Raw genomic sequence first — 16,336 nt, 5'->3', positions numbered from 1 at the left:
TGTAATTACTTTGCTGTGAGTCTTGAGACAGAAGTGTAAAACACACAGAAGGTCAAAGTGACCCGTTGCAGTGTAAATAATATTAAAAGCTCCTGTGTGCGTTGTACATACCCTGGTTGGCTTGCCGTAGGCTGGTAGTAGCAGCATAAACTATCTCTGCTGTCCTCTGGATGTCAGGTACCAGTAGAGTCAAACCCTCTGGTTCTGGATCTGAGGCATCCGTCTTCACCACACCTTTACTTTTATCTTTCTTAGACCTGAAACATACACGTTAGTTTAGCCACAGTGAAGCATTGTCTGCTGTTCAAAAACTTTTAGATATTCAATCTTGTGCGCAATGGCTTAATGTTTACATATGCTTTGTGCCCTATTACTGACTAAAGTCTGAAATCCTAGGACATCACCAGCTTGACTTACCCTTTGTCCATTTTTGGGTTGTTTGCCTTCAGCAATGAACATGTATCTCAGCTATACTTTACTCAGGTCATGTGACTGACAGCTACACCTCTACCATGCTTCACAGATGAGATGCTATTCTTTAGCTCACAAACATTTCCTTTCCTTTCTACGGACTCTCTTCATTAATCTAATACAAATAGATGTTGGTCTCATCTGTCCGTAGGACACTATTCTATAGCAGGACTATACATGGTTAGTTTTCTTTGTTTTATAATTTTTCAACAACAAGTCAAATAATTGCTCATTGGGATGGACACGTTTTTTCTGATCAACGACACCTATGTGCTACTTTCTGGGTTTGGTGCTAGTTGTGGTTTAGAGTTGGTCTCACTAGTGAACCTTCTAATAACTGGTTTGCATTTCCATGAGCTAAACAACCACCACAGAGCCACATCACTACTTTTTGACAGTGTCGCAGGAGGCAGAGCGGTCATCCACCCATCCCCCAGTTGCTGGTTCGATCCCTGGCTCTTCCAGTCACATTTCGAAGTGTCCTTGAGCAAAAGCCTGAACCCCAACTTCGCTGCTCCTTGTGAGCGTTGGCCAGCTGCATAGCAGCTCCCCCATCGGTGTGTGAGTGTGTGTGAGATTGTGAGTGTGAATGGGTGAATAAGAAGCAGTGTAAAGTGCTTTGAGTACTAACAGGTAGAAAAGAGCTGTATTGGTGCATTTACCATGTAAACATCCCTGCATCCCATCACAGCAATTTTAGTGCCAAGGCCAACAAGCATTACAACTATTATAAATTCAAATATGTAATTGAACATTAGGAAAAAACAACGTTCAATTATGATCATTATAAACCAGTAGCAGTCAGCCGTGCTGCACTGAATGCACTTTATGAGGGACAGAAGTCGCACAATGTCACTTCACTAATAAACAAGGAAAAAATTCAACCGCAACTATAGGGTGCAAAGAGTAATTTTTACTTTGAGCGATGACCTTTAGTTAACTTGACAGGAATCAGTTTGACGATAATTTCCTGTTTCATGTCAAAGAAAATATAATTATTCCATGTTTGCTGCAGCACAGTGAATTTCAGTTCTGTAACTTATACCATAACCCATCAATTTAAAATAATTGGCTACCTTAACATACTGACAGCTGTATTTGTATGGTTGGTTTGTTTCAGAGTATTCGCAGGAATTAGCAATTCCTTACACACAAACTTAGTATGGTTCACACACATGGTAGATGGGAGAATTTTTTCTGGATGTTTATGCTAGTTTTAAAGATGTTTTAATAAACTAATTTCTTTTTCTTTTTTCAAGTCAATTTCTTAACTGCGTGTAATGTTACATGGTTGTCAACAGAGTTGTCAACCTAAGTGTCTCATCTCAGCTGTGCCATGTTTGTTCTCCCACTGGCAGCAGCACCTGTTGGGTGCTGTGAGGAGGGGCTGCCCCTCCCACCATTACACAGAGTATTAGAGAAACTGCATTATAAACACCACAACTGTGACTTCACATCTGCTTCTCAAGCAGCAGACAGTCCAACAGTCACTTGCCCTGTCAAACCCTGGACCAGTCAGTTGAGGCGTCTTTAAAACAGAACGTGCGTTACTAGCATAAAAAAAGAAAATCTCCATTAAGCCCCAATATGTGAATATTATCTTAATTGCTTCATCTCACCTGAGGCGATTGGTGTATGTATCCACGCATGTCTTCATCTTTGCCAGCAACATCCCTACAGAGGTCTGTCCCTTGGAATGTTCTTCGTCCTCCTCCTCCTCATCTTGTCCTGGGTCTCCAGACAGAGGTAGCAAGAGAGGTACCAGGGCTGCACAGGTGGAAATGGCCCTTAGCAGCTCCAGTAGTGCCCGATACAAAGGCACATGTCGTGCCATATCAAGAACTGCAAAGAAACAATGGGGATACAAAGTTTTAGATGCCAAAAGGACAGAAGAAACTGAGGCCGCACTATAGACGCCTGATTAATTGGCACTGGTCTCCCAATAGAATTTCAATTCACAAAAAACTGAATCTAATTCAATTTGGTACATGATGATTAATTCACATTGGGATAAATCCTAAAGTTCTTTAGACAATTTTGAAACTAAATATGAAACACAGTTTTCATGAATATTAAAGGTTTGTAAACTGCACATTATAAAATAAAACGTCTACACATTTTCCAGTAATAAAACTCTGAAGCAAGCAAAGTGAAAATAATGTGATACAGGTATATTCTGTTGAAATACATATGCAAAATAGTCAATTACATTGAAAGAAACTGTACATACAGAGAAATGACATGACAGCAGGGTAACAATAACTGATTGACTCATGTGCTACAAAGGTCTATCAGTAGCTGCTTGCCACCAGTAGCAGAACTGAGAACACGCCTATAAACTTGAGAAATATCTCATGGCTCATCATCGACTTTGCATAGTTGCACAGATCCGTTGGTGAAAGTAAATCACCTGCTAAACACCCAGATCCATCCATGAGTTAGTTCAGAATCGTCTGCATAGAAAAGTTAAACATATTCCTGTAATTTGAAGAACCCTGCTGATAAAGTAGTTAACTGTGCAATTTTAAATAAATCACGATCAAATTCCAAGGTAAACTAATTGATAGAAATTTAGAAACAAGAGTTAGAAAGGGGTTGACCTGTGTCTATACTTAAGACGAGACAAACATTGTAGGTTTGTGTAGGTTTCATTTTCAGACAGTGTTAGTTCAGTCAGCACTATAAACAGAAGCCTATCAAATACAAAGGTCATTGACCAATGAAACCGCAGCATTTTCTAAGTCTGTGTTGAGGGGATTCTTGTGTATCCGCTTACTTGGGTTGAAATGTCAGTCTTAAAATAAATAAAACAGCTCTTGTTTGTCGTTGCTGGACTGTTTTACATTTATATTGAAATTTGCTGCTCCCCACTGTCTTACTCCTGGCATCTGCAAAACACTGACCTCCCTGAGATTTAACCTGCTCTCAAATTCTTTAACCAGTGCCTCTTAAAGTCTCCTAGCATGAAATATCAATCCCTGCTACACATACTATATCTTTGTAATTACTCTGAGTATTTGTGTTTAAAAATTCCTTCCATGTCTTTCCAGTGTCAGACATATTTGATGTTTACAGGCGTAGAATGCACTTGCATTTGAGATGACTTTGTTTTAAATTGGCGCTATACAAATAAAGTTGAATTGAATTGAATTAATATCAAAATGCATCTTTTTTTTGGGCTGTATGTAACATGACTGTTTTAATTAAGATTAGCTCAATATTATAATTTTCCTAATTTAGTTTCTTATTAAATACGTGCATCATGCAGTTTTTTTAAGCATCCAAAAATGTAAACTAAGCAACAAATCAAAGATCAGCAGCTTTCAGCTTGTCCCTTCAGGAGTTGCCACAGCAGAACATGTTGCACGTTGATTTGGCATGATTTTTTATGCCAGATGCCCTTACTGCCACAACCCTCCCATTTCATCCAGTCTTGGGACGGGCACCAAGGTTGCCCTTGACGGTTGGGCGAGGCCACACTTCCTGGGGTGGAATTTAAACCTGTGGCCTCCTTTATCCCAACCTAATGCTCTACCTGGCCCCCTTAACTAATCAAATCTAACAATATTATTGGTCAAAATGTTGTTATAGTTCAAAATGGCACTAATATGATTCATTTCAGTTACTTTCATTCTCAAAACTATGGAGATTATACTATACAAAAGTATAAGCTATTGCTTTGCAGTGAACAGACTTATAACACTAACACAAGCTGGAGTATCGTACCCAAAACATTCTCTCACCAGGACTCCTAACTACATCTGCACTGTTACCTATAAATTAAATTGTCTTCTAAACTAAATCAATAGTATGGAGTCATTTAGATTACAAAAGTTAAATTACAAAATTAATTCAACTATCATCTATTTGTCATTATTTTATGAGATCCCTTCAGAGACAAGTACAAAACCAAATGTGCAAATATATTTCTTCAATCTTGTGTCTGTGTAATATTAGTCTGTGTTTTTACGTTATATACAAACTGAAATCTAGAAAATTGGAAAAAAGTTACAGCAATTGAAACTGTTTTTAAGGTGACACCGTTCTTAATGAATGCTTACTTTTTTTTTCTTTTTTAAATGATTATTATTAATTTGCAGCTTACAACAGCAGCTGGAATAAATTAATTTATCTGCAATAAAACTGGTATAACATTGGTAAAAATAAAGAAAATTATACTATTATACGGATTTTTTGGAAAAATACTATTTTAATACAGTTATCAAAGTAGCATTACCAATTGGAAGCCAGAACTGTGGTGCAGCAGCAACAGAAAGGTGAAAATTCTGAGCCAGATCTCAGCCAAAGGACAAGCAGAAACAGAAAGAAGCTAGACATCCATCACAGCTATGACTATGTTCATATTGCTGACCTGCAGTCATTGCAGTGCTACAAAGAGCGAGCCCTCACTTGCTATGATTTAGGGCCTTCTGGGGGATGTACTATGAAAGGTGCTGTAAAGCCATTTTGGTTGTTTAGGCTGATTAACAGTTAACAGGGGCCTGTAGACCTCTACAGAAGTGCCTGCAATGAGTTACTGTTGTGTGGTAGACATAAGGGCAGCTTGAAATAAAAGTGCCACTATTGGAATCGAATGGCTCCCTCTTCACTCATTTAGTCTTATCTAGTGTCAAATCAACTGCCTCAAAAATATTATGCATCCTTTATCTAAACACATTGTAATTGTAATTGTAAAAATTGTAATTTTGATTTAGAAACAAACACATCTTATATATATTTTTTTGAATCTACATTGACAAAATCCTCTCACCTTGAATTTTGCATCCCCAGGTTTAAAGTTGGAAAGAGTCAAACGCAGACAACGCAGCACTACTACCAAATGCCAAACACAAAAATTGTAATTAACCCCAAAACCTTCCTGTTATCATCCAATGGCTCCTGTCTTACTTTTAATCCAATTTATTGCTGCTTCTGCCCGACAATCCCTTGTTAAGATAGGACGATTCCTCGAATTACCACTGAAAGAATGACGTTTGGTATTTGGGAAATTATTTGGAACATAGGGACATGCAGTATCCACACAGACAACAAGAGAGGACCTGTGTTGGTAATTACTTTAGTGCCATAGCAGTTCTAAAAAGAGAGGGTATTTGGGAGACACAATGCCAGACACCTGACTGTCACTATAAGTGTGTGAGAAAAAAAGTCTTTAAAAATTTGTAATATCTATGAAATTCTTTCCACATAATAAACACAATGTAAATATTAAAAATATCAAGTATGAAGCCTTTCTTAACATTAATCATGTCAACGTAGCTCATAATTCACTTTAAGACCACGGCCTACTTCTAAAGATCCAATCTGAGATGCATACAGGCCAGCAAGTGTACAATGAACACACTTGATAATGACCCTTGCTACTAATGAATGTGGGTGTTCAACTGTACAAGAGAGAGGTTGTTCCACAATAACTGCTGATGAAATTATTAACCAACAGTAATATAACTACTTCTTATGTGTTGAAATGTGGAAGCGATTGCAATTCTCAAATGTTACCATTTTAACAATTAAAGTTCAAGTTACTTGAATGCAAATAACATTTTGACCTACGGGTGCTATACAGGGTGTGCACGTGAAAACGAAAGGTAGAGGATGAGGGAAAGATATACTTTAACCAGTATTGTGTTTTTATCCTGAATTTATCTCAGTTAAAGATCTTTTTGAGGAAAGGGAAAAAATAGAAATAAAATATAAAAATAAATATATATACAAGCATACAAGCACAAAGTAATAATAAAACATAAGAGGCAAAGGTTACTGTTGACACATTCTGTGCTGAAAGGTGGGTTGATCTACAATGATACATCAGCATTTATTAGTTCATAATATTAAAAACAACAGGAAGGGTTATGTTGTGACTGATTGGTATAATTACATAGACCTGGGTAATGTACTTATTAATACTAGTGTTTAAACCTAGGCTTACAGTAATGTAGAGGTGGGCAGCTGATAATAGCCATATGACAGCCATTAAAGGTAGAAAACATTAAAGTAGCCTCAACTTTGGGTTGAGCAGAAGTGGTAGTGCGTGGGTTGGTTGCTGCTACAAGGGACGGGTATCTGTTGACTTCCTAGAGGGGAAGAAGGATGCGGGTCACACCGAGTGGGTGGCTAATACTATGACTCAAGCTTATGGCTGGACACTGTCAGGTCTTCCTGAGCCCCCTAGGGTAATGAAACAGGGGAGAGAGTCACTGAAACAGTAAGACTCTGACATGTTTCTGCCAACACACAGTCTGCCTCAGTGAACACTGTAGATAATGTGCATCAACGTAAGACCATGTGGAACAACCAGAAAAAATTGGCCTGAGGTTCTGAGCCTTTTTAAAGTACAGAAGGATCAGCAGCTGCATTGTTGGGCACAGACATTATGAACCAAGCTACTCTTATAACTTATTTTTGGTAGATATACACTCTGGACTACTTACTACCTAAAGAATACTTAAGGACTAATACGACAAAAATATATTATCAAATCATAATTTATTGTTTTCAATTTTAGAATTGGCCAACAATGTCAGAGAAGGAGAAAAAAAATCAAGTTTGCTGAATGACAAGGTATTTAACAGTTATTCCATTTTTGAACACCAACTATGATGAATATATTAAAAAATAAAGCTGAAAAATACAACTGACTACTCAAACGCCAGCCCAATTAACAGCCTATGCAAATGTGCTTAATTAGCAAAAGGACTTCACACAACAATTATGACAAACATAGTACTGCACACTTGCAGGTAAAATATAAATCTTTTCCACTCATAATTAAGAATCCAATTCTTTCTATAATGGAAACCATGGTTCATGCAGGATAATTTAAATGTGTCAAACTCAAACTCATGAAGAGATGTTAACCAGATTCAGTAGTTTGTTTTTTTGGTCAAAGTATAGCTCTGATCCATACTAACAATTTGGTTTCATTGTTAAGACTGCAGGGGGATCCGGGGATCCAGATATACAAAGATATACAAAGATGGAAATATTAGCACATAAGCATAGTAATCAGTAAGTAATTTTTAATGATTGTGTTGCATCGGCGAGGTTCAGTTGATATTATTCCGCACTATCAGGCATAGCTGTGGCCATATATAGCACCCACACCACTGATTTATTATGTGTATCTGTAAACCACCATCAGTAATTTAATATATTTTAATCGTTATTCTCAAATGTCAGAGATAATTATTGACTTAAACTGAATATGTTTAAGCAGTTCAAAGTATTATATACAAAGTATTTATTCCACAGTTTTAGATATATTAAAGATATGTTGGGTTACTTACATAATCCCTGGTTCAGATAACAGAGTGAGGTGTTTCATTATGGGATTCGCCTCAGCATGACCAACTTCGGAAGCTCCAATGGCTCCGCCCTTTTCTTATTATCAAAGCTGACCGTGCCTCCTAACTCATTCTTGTCAGATTACTTTCTGTGCCTTTGCAAGGAGGGAAACAATTGTTTAACACCTCACCTTATAGAAGAACCAGGGATTACGTGAAGTAACCCAATGTTCTTATTCTGACATTCATTCAGTGTTCCACTATGGGAGATGTAGCCCACTCCTGTATTGGAGAAAACCTCCCGAACCGTGCATGCACCTGGAGATTTAATGCTGCCATAATAACAAACTGAAATTGTACATTACAATTAGAGACATCAGCGTATGTGTTTCTATTGTACTTGCACAGCAAATGTGTCCATGTTCAGCATAGTGGGATTTAATGTTTAGAAAGCCTGTATTTTCTGAAAATTAAGTAGATATTAAAGCTACCAGAGCATAAACAAATTACTACACTTCAGGGGGAAAATGCTGAATGGATAGAATGAGAACAAAATAGGCAAATTTTATTTCTATTTCCAAACCTAATTTGTTAAACAAAGTCTAGCTGCTTCATTGTTTTCAATTCCTTTCTGTTTCGATCCCGCTCCCAGACTCCATGATGTTAATCAGCTCATCAATGCACATCTCCATAAAACATGTTAACTTGGTCGTGACGTAGGTAGTGAAAAGCAGAAGATGTAGTACAACAACTATAAGTACGAGCTCCAGTCCAGTATATTGCAGACCTCTTTTGGAATCGGACTAAGGAATATCTGCCTAAGCTCCAAAGGCAGCGAAAAAAGGACACATGCAGGCCGAAATTTTATTCCTAGGGAGATTGTGTTTATAGTTGATGAATCGGCACCTCGTAACTCATGGGTGACGAACATGGTCTAGTCCGCCAGGTACGCATCCACAGACACATAACCAACGTCAGTCTCTACAGGTTTTGCCTAGGCAGTGTGTAAGGAAGGGACTTTTCTTTCAGCTATTGCAGGGAAAGCAGGCTCATGGGCAAAAAGGTAGTAATGCAAAATTGTATGTGCAGCCGTGGAGGTGCACGGTTTCCTACCGTGTTCTGTGCAATTATCTTGTTATCATCTCAATCACAGAACGCAAAATCCAATACTGATTCAGTGTCTTATAATACAACCTCTGGAGTGGATAATTGTTGGACCACCGGACACGAGTAAGCCTGCCTGTATAAAAAGACAGATGTGGGTTGGTGTTTTGGGGTGGGAGGATAAAAAGAGCAAAGACAGCTGTCTGCTTTCACAAACTACATCTATCCATTGCCTCCTTCTTTGTCCTCCACCCAGCCTCAACCATCCTTAATTTCCTCCCTGCCTCCTATTGTTGTCCCCTCCTCCTCTTCCAATCCTCCCCATGTCCACAGATCTGCCAGAATAGCCGCTATTGAACTGAGAATTGTGTGGGACAGCGGGGCTGAATTCACTGCTTTTTGTTGTTTTTCCCTTCAGTTGGTTTTATGTATTGTTTAGATGGTAGCTTTATGTGTATGTGTTCAAGCAGCCCACACAGCAGTGAAAGAGGAGGAGACACTAAGTGTGAGCAATGTCGTTTCACCCTCCCTCCTCCTTTTCTCTTCGTTCCTCCGTAAGTATTTCTCTATCCCTCATGCTCCATGCTACTTCTCCTTCCTTGGCACAGCCATCACAATCTATCCTCACTCTCTCGCCATCGTTCTGCTTGGTTATGCAATGCACAGTCCTCCCACGGTGACAAACTGGTGTTGGAGACCTACCGTAACACTGCTGTCACTGGCGGTAGGTGCACATCCATATTTCCACAGTAGCTGTCTGGTGCTCGGACTGCACTTGCTTCTCTACAGACGTGTGTTCTATGGGATTTTACAGCTTTTTTTTTCTTCTGGAATATAACCAGCCAGGTTTGGCTAATTGAGGATCTGTCTGTTCTTACTTCGCTCAGCAGAGGCTTGGTGTCACGGAGGCAGCTAATCGAACAGACATATTCGTGCATGATGTTGGGATGGGGGCTTTAGCAATATGCAAAAGGCTTTCTTAAAAGCCACTAATTGCTCTCTTCAACACAGGTATTTAAAGCAAGCACTGGAGGGTGCTACAGAACAGGGGGCTGCAGAGACCAAACAATAAGCCAGCGAAGTGGAGGATTTGCGCTTAGTTTAGGCAAAGCAGTGAAAAGGAACTTGAGTAACAGACGAGGAAGATGAGAGGAAAGGTGGGAGGGGGCAAATGGGGGGAGGATGTCTCCTTTCCCCCTATACAGAGGCTGCTAGCACACAAGCAGCAGCAATGCAAATGCGCTGATAAAAACTGACTGTAAAAACTTGTGGGGTCCAACTTAATCAAAAGGGAAGTTGAGGGTGGGGGTCTTGTTGAATCTGACTGGTGGTGCTACAGACTGGAGGACAGTAGAAGCTGAACTGCAGTCTTCATTTCCTCTCTCCGACACTGGAACTGTGGCTACAAAGTCAGCCTCTCCCAGATTCTCCCACAAGGATCCACATGTAGCATTTCCTTAAAGCCAAGATTTTCCAGTGAGGATGCAAAAAGCATGCTGGATGAGGATGACTTACACCTTAGATGCTTTAGGGTAAGAGACTCTCTCTTCATCCCTTTCACTTTTGACAGCACTTTTCTAATTTTATTGATTTTCATTTCAAAGAAAACAATCAAGAGAGAAACCAATAATAAGCCAAGAATGATTTAGTTGCTTTTGCTTACATATTTCTTATGGCGATGACACTGTCTACAGCCCCTTGTCCTAAAATTCTGAATCCTCCATTAGGAAGGTGCTATGGTCTGAACTGTAATTAGTTATAATAATACAACAGTTGTCAGAACAACTACTTACAATTACCCAAAAGAGGGTGGTTTTCTATTAATGACATATGGAAAAAGGTGAGATGGGTGTGAGGCACTAACAAGCGTAAAATCCTGCCTTTTTGAAATGGCACAATGCCATTACGCGTTACTGTTGACGATTTAACAGTTTCATTGCAGATAATCTGAGGATGATAATGAGCAAGTGCTAGTGTCAAACATGCAGTTACTGAGGAGCTCAGTTTCAGCTGTGGGGCTCATAAACAGTCTCCTCTGCATGGCCATTGTTTTGTTCCATTCGCATTTGATATTTGTCTGGTGGGGAGAAATATATCAGAGGAGCTGTTTAGACTCAGAGCGGTTCAGGACTGTTTTTGTGCAAAAACAGAGTAGCTTGATGAGCATAGACAAAAAAAAAGCACTGCTAAGCCTTAAAAGCTGAATGGTAATTTTACCCATGTTCTGTTTTGGCTTTCCATTTTTGTTTGATGACTCCTGACATGGTCTGTAAAATTTTTATTCCAGGTAAGTGTCTCCTTGCCAAGATAGATGAGAATCAGGATCATGGGCACCACAGTCATCACCATTGAGGACGTTCGAGCATTGGAGGTCAAGGAGGAGCAGGAGGAGTCTATCTTGGCCATGTTGGGCATCGTTGGCACATTTCTTAACCTCTTTGTAATTGTTTTTGTTTACATCTATACCACGCTGTGAAGTGCCAACACAGAAGACTTTGGATTCCAAGATACAACTTACCCAAAAACACTGAGGTGAGCAGCAGTGTTGGGGAAAGTAGTCTGACATGAAAACCTTTCCCAAAGAGAGGAGGAAGAAACTGGACAGACTGTCCAAGAATGAATACAAAGAAGCCATAGTGCCAAGTCACAGTCATGAGCCAGGGAGATAACAAAGGGCTGGAGGACATGGCAGGAACAGAGTTATGCTGGAATTAGGGTTAGCAGAGCCAAATGGACAATACCAAACTCCCAGCAAGGACTGTGGCCCTGATCTAAAATACAAACTTCCCCTCAATCTCATTTTCTTAGACTGCTTAGACTGCTGAACAATTTAGAAAAATAAGAAAGCCCAGTGGACAACACACATGCTTTTCCATGCATTCTTAAGTAATGTACAAGTTGGCTGGTTTTTAATTGCTACATAACTTAAAGAGCTTTTAAGCAACATTTTTAAAAGGCAGATTCAGATGTTGGGTAGCTGCTCCGGGAAAAAAAACTCATTTTCAGTTAATCATAAAGATTAAAAGCATACCTGCCACGACTGACATCATTTTGGGGATGAATTTCTAGAAATACCTTAAAAAAAATCCTCAAATTGTGAAAATAAAAAAACAGGATGTGAGACGAGGGTCAGAGGTTGGATGACATTTTTATGTAAAATGCATTTGTGAAATCTGGAGATAGGAAATGAAAGAATAACATCGACTTGTGATTAAACAATATAGCTTATTTACTTGTAAGGTCAAAGTGGCCTCTGTTCTACTTTGGCTTTGTCATTCTTTTAAATATTGTGGTGATTGCAGGTGGGCTGTCATTTCATGGTTGATGCTTTTTGGGTCAGAAAACCTTTTTATGTGTTAAAATTTTTAAATGCATATTTAGATAAACTCTAGATGTATTGTGGGGTATTTGAACAATAAAGATCAGAGCATATTCAGCAATAAGAACAGTCCACCATTATATTTGAACCCCCCCCCAAAAAAAAATGTATAAAAAGAATGTGGATCATCACAGGCAAATGTATGGTGACAGGTGACATGGTCCAATCACTAATATATGAAAAATGTGTCCCACCCAATCTTAGTAAAGAACATTAGCTCATCTATTTCCAAAAATTTAATTAAAAAAAATTTATATTTAAAATTTCTACTACATTCCTACAGCATGCTAAAAATGTGGTATCTTGTTACAACTTGTGTGACACATAATTGCATCTGGTTAAAATTTAATGCAATGCAACTTGGTAAGGCACTGAATTGCACACATGCAAGCATGCGTTACAGGTGCGTTGCATTTAACTTAAACATTTACTTTTACAACTAGAGAAAACTTCCCAGAGTTTTAAAATCCAGTCTGAGTATTATATTGGCATCTGATACGCTTCCATTAGTCAGTGAAAGAACATAAATGTGTTCCTCCAAGTGGAGGACATTTGATGTTCTTGTTTGACCAGTGCATGAAAAAAAATGAAATCTCCATAATCACATCCCTTTAGAGAAGTCTAACTTAATGCAGATGTCTGTGAGACCCCCAGCCTAAAGTTTCTGGTTGCAGTATTGCTGACGTTTGCATGCATGACTCATGGCTATTCACAAACCCACAGGACAAACATTGTAAGACACTGCAGTGGCTTCTTACTGCCACCAGTTGGGGGAAATCCTTCAAGTAAACATACTAATTTGTATGTATAACTCCTTTTCCCAGAAGGAGGTGAATCACTTCTTCTTAAAAAGTAGCATTTACTTACCAGGGTGGAAAAGCCTATAATCGGTAGATATAACAAAAAACACACCCTTGATAACGTGTTGGGCAAAGGAAGGAAACCGTAATGTTTGACAATGGTAAGAAAGGTTAGAATAAAGGCCAAAAATGTGTTTAGGGGTAAGTAGGAGAAATTAGTTTATTTTGCTAGAAGAGATTGGGATGTGGATTTTTCCATTAATTTCATATCTTCAAGTAAACTTAAACTATGCCTCCTAATGGTACAGGTAAGGAGAGGTGTTGTCCTTTGACAACCCCCCCCCAAACTAATAAAACTAACCATTGGTAATTACCATTGGTAGCTAATTAAGTTAAAGTTTCATGATTGCTGATTGCCGTTTCTTTGCTTTTGTGTTTTCTAATAACCATTTATGTCCAAACAACTCTACTCTGTTACTGAATTTTAAGCATACAAGTTGTATTGGGTGTGATTGAAGAAAAGAGGCTTTAGCACATGGCCAAAACATGAAGAGAACTAGACATGATAATGTAATCAAGTCAGGATGGTCCTGATTTGGAACCATCCACTAGTGGCATCTAGTGGTAATATTGCAGACTGCAGCCATCTGAATACCCCAACCCGCCCATGAGCTTCAACCCAGTTTTATATCTGTGTACACAAACTGATTGTTCTAACCCAGTAACCTAGTTTAAAATACTAGATACTATGAAGCACAGTGCTAGTTTTCCAGAAATACACATTAACAGTCGCTCAATTAAGTTACATGAGCATTATTGAATGATAAATGGTAAATGTTCTGCACTTATATAGCACTTTTCTACCTATTAGCACTCAAAGCACTTTACAGTTTCTTATTCACCCATTCACACTCACAATCTCACACACTGATGGGGCCAACACTCACCAGGAGCAACTAAGGTGGGGTTCACTGTCTTGCTCAAGGACACTTCGACATGTGACTGGAGGAGGTGGAGATTGATCCAACAACCGTGAGATTGGTGGACAACCCCTCTACCTTCCTGCACCACAGTCGCCCGAGGCAGGAACTAATAAATAGTATTAGATCATTGTTGTTGTGGAACCAATAGAACCGAAGCACATAACAAAAAAAGGGTTATAAATGTCAAATTTTACACATAGGTGCACGTAAATGTGTCAAGCATTTAACAGAAAATGAGGAGCAATTACAAAACTCACAATGCTTTTTTTAGCTGGTCATTTTGCAACAGGGTGCACTGACACACAGATACTTCTGCAAAGCAGCATTATGTACATTACGTGCTGCATTTTTCTTTAGCTTAGCATGAGCCTCGCATTATAGAGGCCACCATGTTGTACTGCCATGTTTCATCCTTTGAAGGATTTGATCTATGCAGTCTTCTAAGGCATGATTCCTACACCGTGTCATTGCCACGGTGGATGACGTGACTCTTACAGGATAGGAAGGGGTGGTGGTATGATGGATACAATCTGCAGTCTCACTACTAAATCTTACACACTGCATTTTTAATATAGATCCGCAAAACGACTTTTGTCTATGTCTATATGTGGCAACCAATGCTGTGATACATATCTGAGTTTAACAGCAAAATATTAGACAGGAGCTAACAAATATTGACTATCCTCATACAACAATAGGTGTCTCCTACTTTATAACTCTGCACTCAGCGTCACATTACTAACCCAAGGAAAGGCTGCTGTTTTCATCGGTCCCAATAATGGAGACCAGGGACTCCGACACGATGCAGCCTTCTGCTTCATTACCTTTGCATGATGTTATTTTGAAACATTTTCTGCCCATCAAGGTTTTACTCTCCACGTGAATTACAGCCACACTTTAACTCTTTTAGTGGGGACGAAAAATTTCTCCCTCTCTAACATCACCAACTTGATACATGGGCCACGATTTGCCACAAAAATGATACAGCTACATTTATTACAATACAATACGATGTGATTCAGCTTATCATTTAATTTCAACTACAATTTGGAGAGAAACACTGTACCCTAACATTTACTACTACATTTATTTGAAAGCTTAAGTTATTGTTCAGATGCAGATACTTAAAATACATAATATAAATCTGCTAATAAATTATGATGAATCATTTTATTGATTTATTGCAATTATTAATAGAGTAATTTCATACACACACACATATACACTAGATACGTAAGCATTTCAACATTTAAAGATGGTCAAAGTCGCAAAAACCAAAATCAATTTTCAGCAACAGTAAGCAGTGGGCACGTTTGCACAACAATGCCACTATGTCAAACTGCTGTTTTACCTCATGAAATGAAGACGAGAAGGTGCATCTCACACACACAAGCACTGCAGAGACACAAACCAAGCCAGTGTTTCAACAACATACTCACACAGGCCACTGACGTAAATTTGCTGCAACCCAAGTACTGTTTATTTGGCCAGCTGTTTTCATCTGTCTAAGATCTAGATCTGTAACAAGTTAACATCCAGTGGACAGTGGTTGGCCAATGAATCGGGCCAATCTTTGACACTTTTAATGTGCATTGGCCGAGGTCTGTGCTAACACTGCCTACGTAACGAAAAATGTCTGCAGACACATCTGCAACCGAAACTGCCAGCTCAGTGTTTTTGACTAAAATATTTTGGGCCATCAGTGTCAGTAACTAAACTGGATGCATTTTACTGGCACTTGAATAGATTGGCCAGAAGTCACTAACGTATGAATGTCACATATTAATTTTTTTTTTAATAGTATGGTAAATGGTCTGCATTTAAATACCGCTTTTATACCTATTGGTGGCTCAAAGCACTTTACACTTCTTATCATTCATCCATTCGCACTCACAATCACACACACTCACACACCAATAGGGGAGCTGCTGTGCAGCTGGCAAATTCTCGTTGGGAGCAACTCAGGTAATACACTTCCGACATGTGAATGGAGGAGCGCTCTACCTTCTGGGCCACAGTCGCCACATTAGCACACATGTAAAACCCGTTAACAGGCTCGGCCTCTGATCGCTCATCCAGCCATGTGTTGGCTAATCCTTAAATTACTATAAACATGCACAACTGAAAGCTGTCTTATATGTAGACTACTGAGCAGTAACCATTTAGCAACCGACTTGCTACAGTACAAGCTCTGGGGAACTTTCTGGGGTGGTGACTAGTTTCTATATTCTCTCTTTTTAAACTTCAGCCAGTAATTGAGATGAGTGTTTAATTTGCAAAGATATTTAGTTTATGTTG

At 38.9% G+C, this 16,336-nt stretch overlaps 1 protein-coding gene across 7 annotated transcripts in view; it reads right to left on the bottom strand.

The window, feature by feature from the left end:
- birc6 (baculoviral IAP repeat containing 6) overlaps window positions 1-16,336 on the bottom strand; it is a 101,729-nt gene that overhangs the window by 19,339 nt on the left and 66,054 nt on the right. For 6 of the 7 annotated variants that reach the window (XM_067475878.1, XM_067475905.1, XM_067475912.1 and 3 more), the window contains exons 65-66: window positions 2,091-2,313; window positions 112-257 (exon numbers count right to left, since the gene is read on the bottom strand). In XM_067475878.1, coding sequence (XP_067331979.1) covers window positions 112-257; window positions 2,091-2,313 — 369 coding nt within the window. Of the gene's footprint in view, window positions 1-111; window positions 258-2,090; window positions 2,314-3,027; window positions 3,072-16,336 lie in introns of those variants that run through there. The other variant, XM_067475930.1, reaches the window with a different exon arrangement.

This window comes from Channa argus, chromosome 1, assembly GCF_033026475.1.
Source record: "Channa argus isolate prfri chromosome 1, Channa argus male v1.0, whole genome shotgun sequence".
NCBI lineage: Eukaryota > Metazoa > Chordata > Actinopteri > Anabantiformes > Channidae > Channa > Channa argus.
This window is presented reverse-complemented; position numbering and strand designations above follow the sequence as displayed.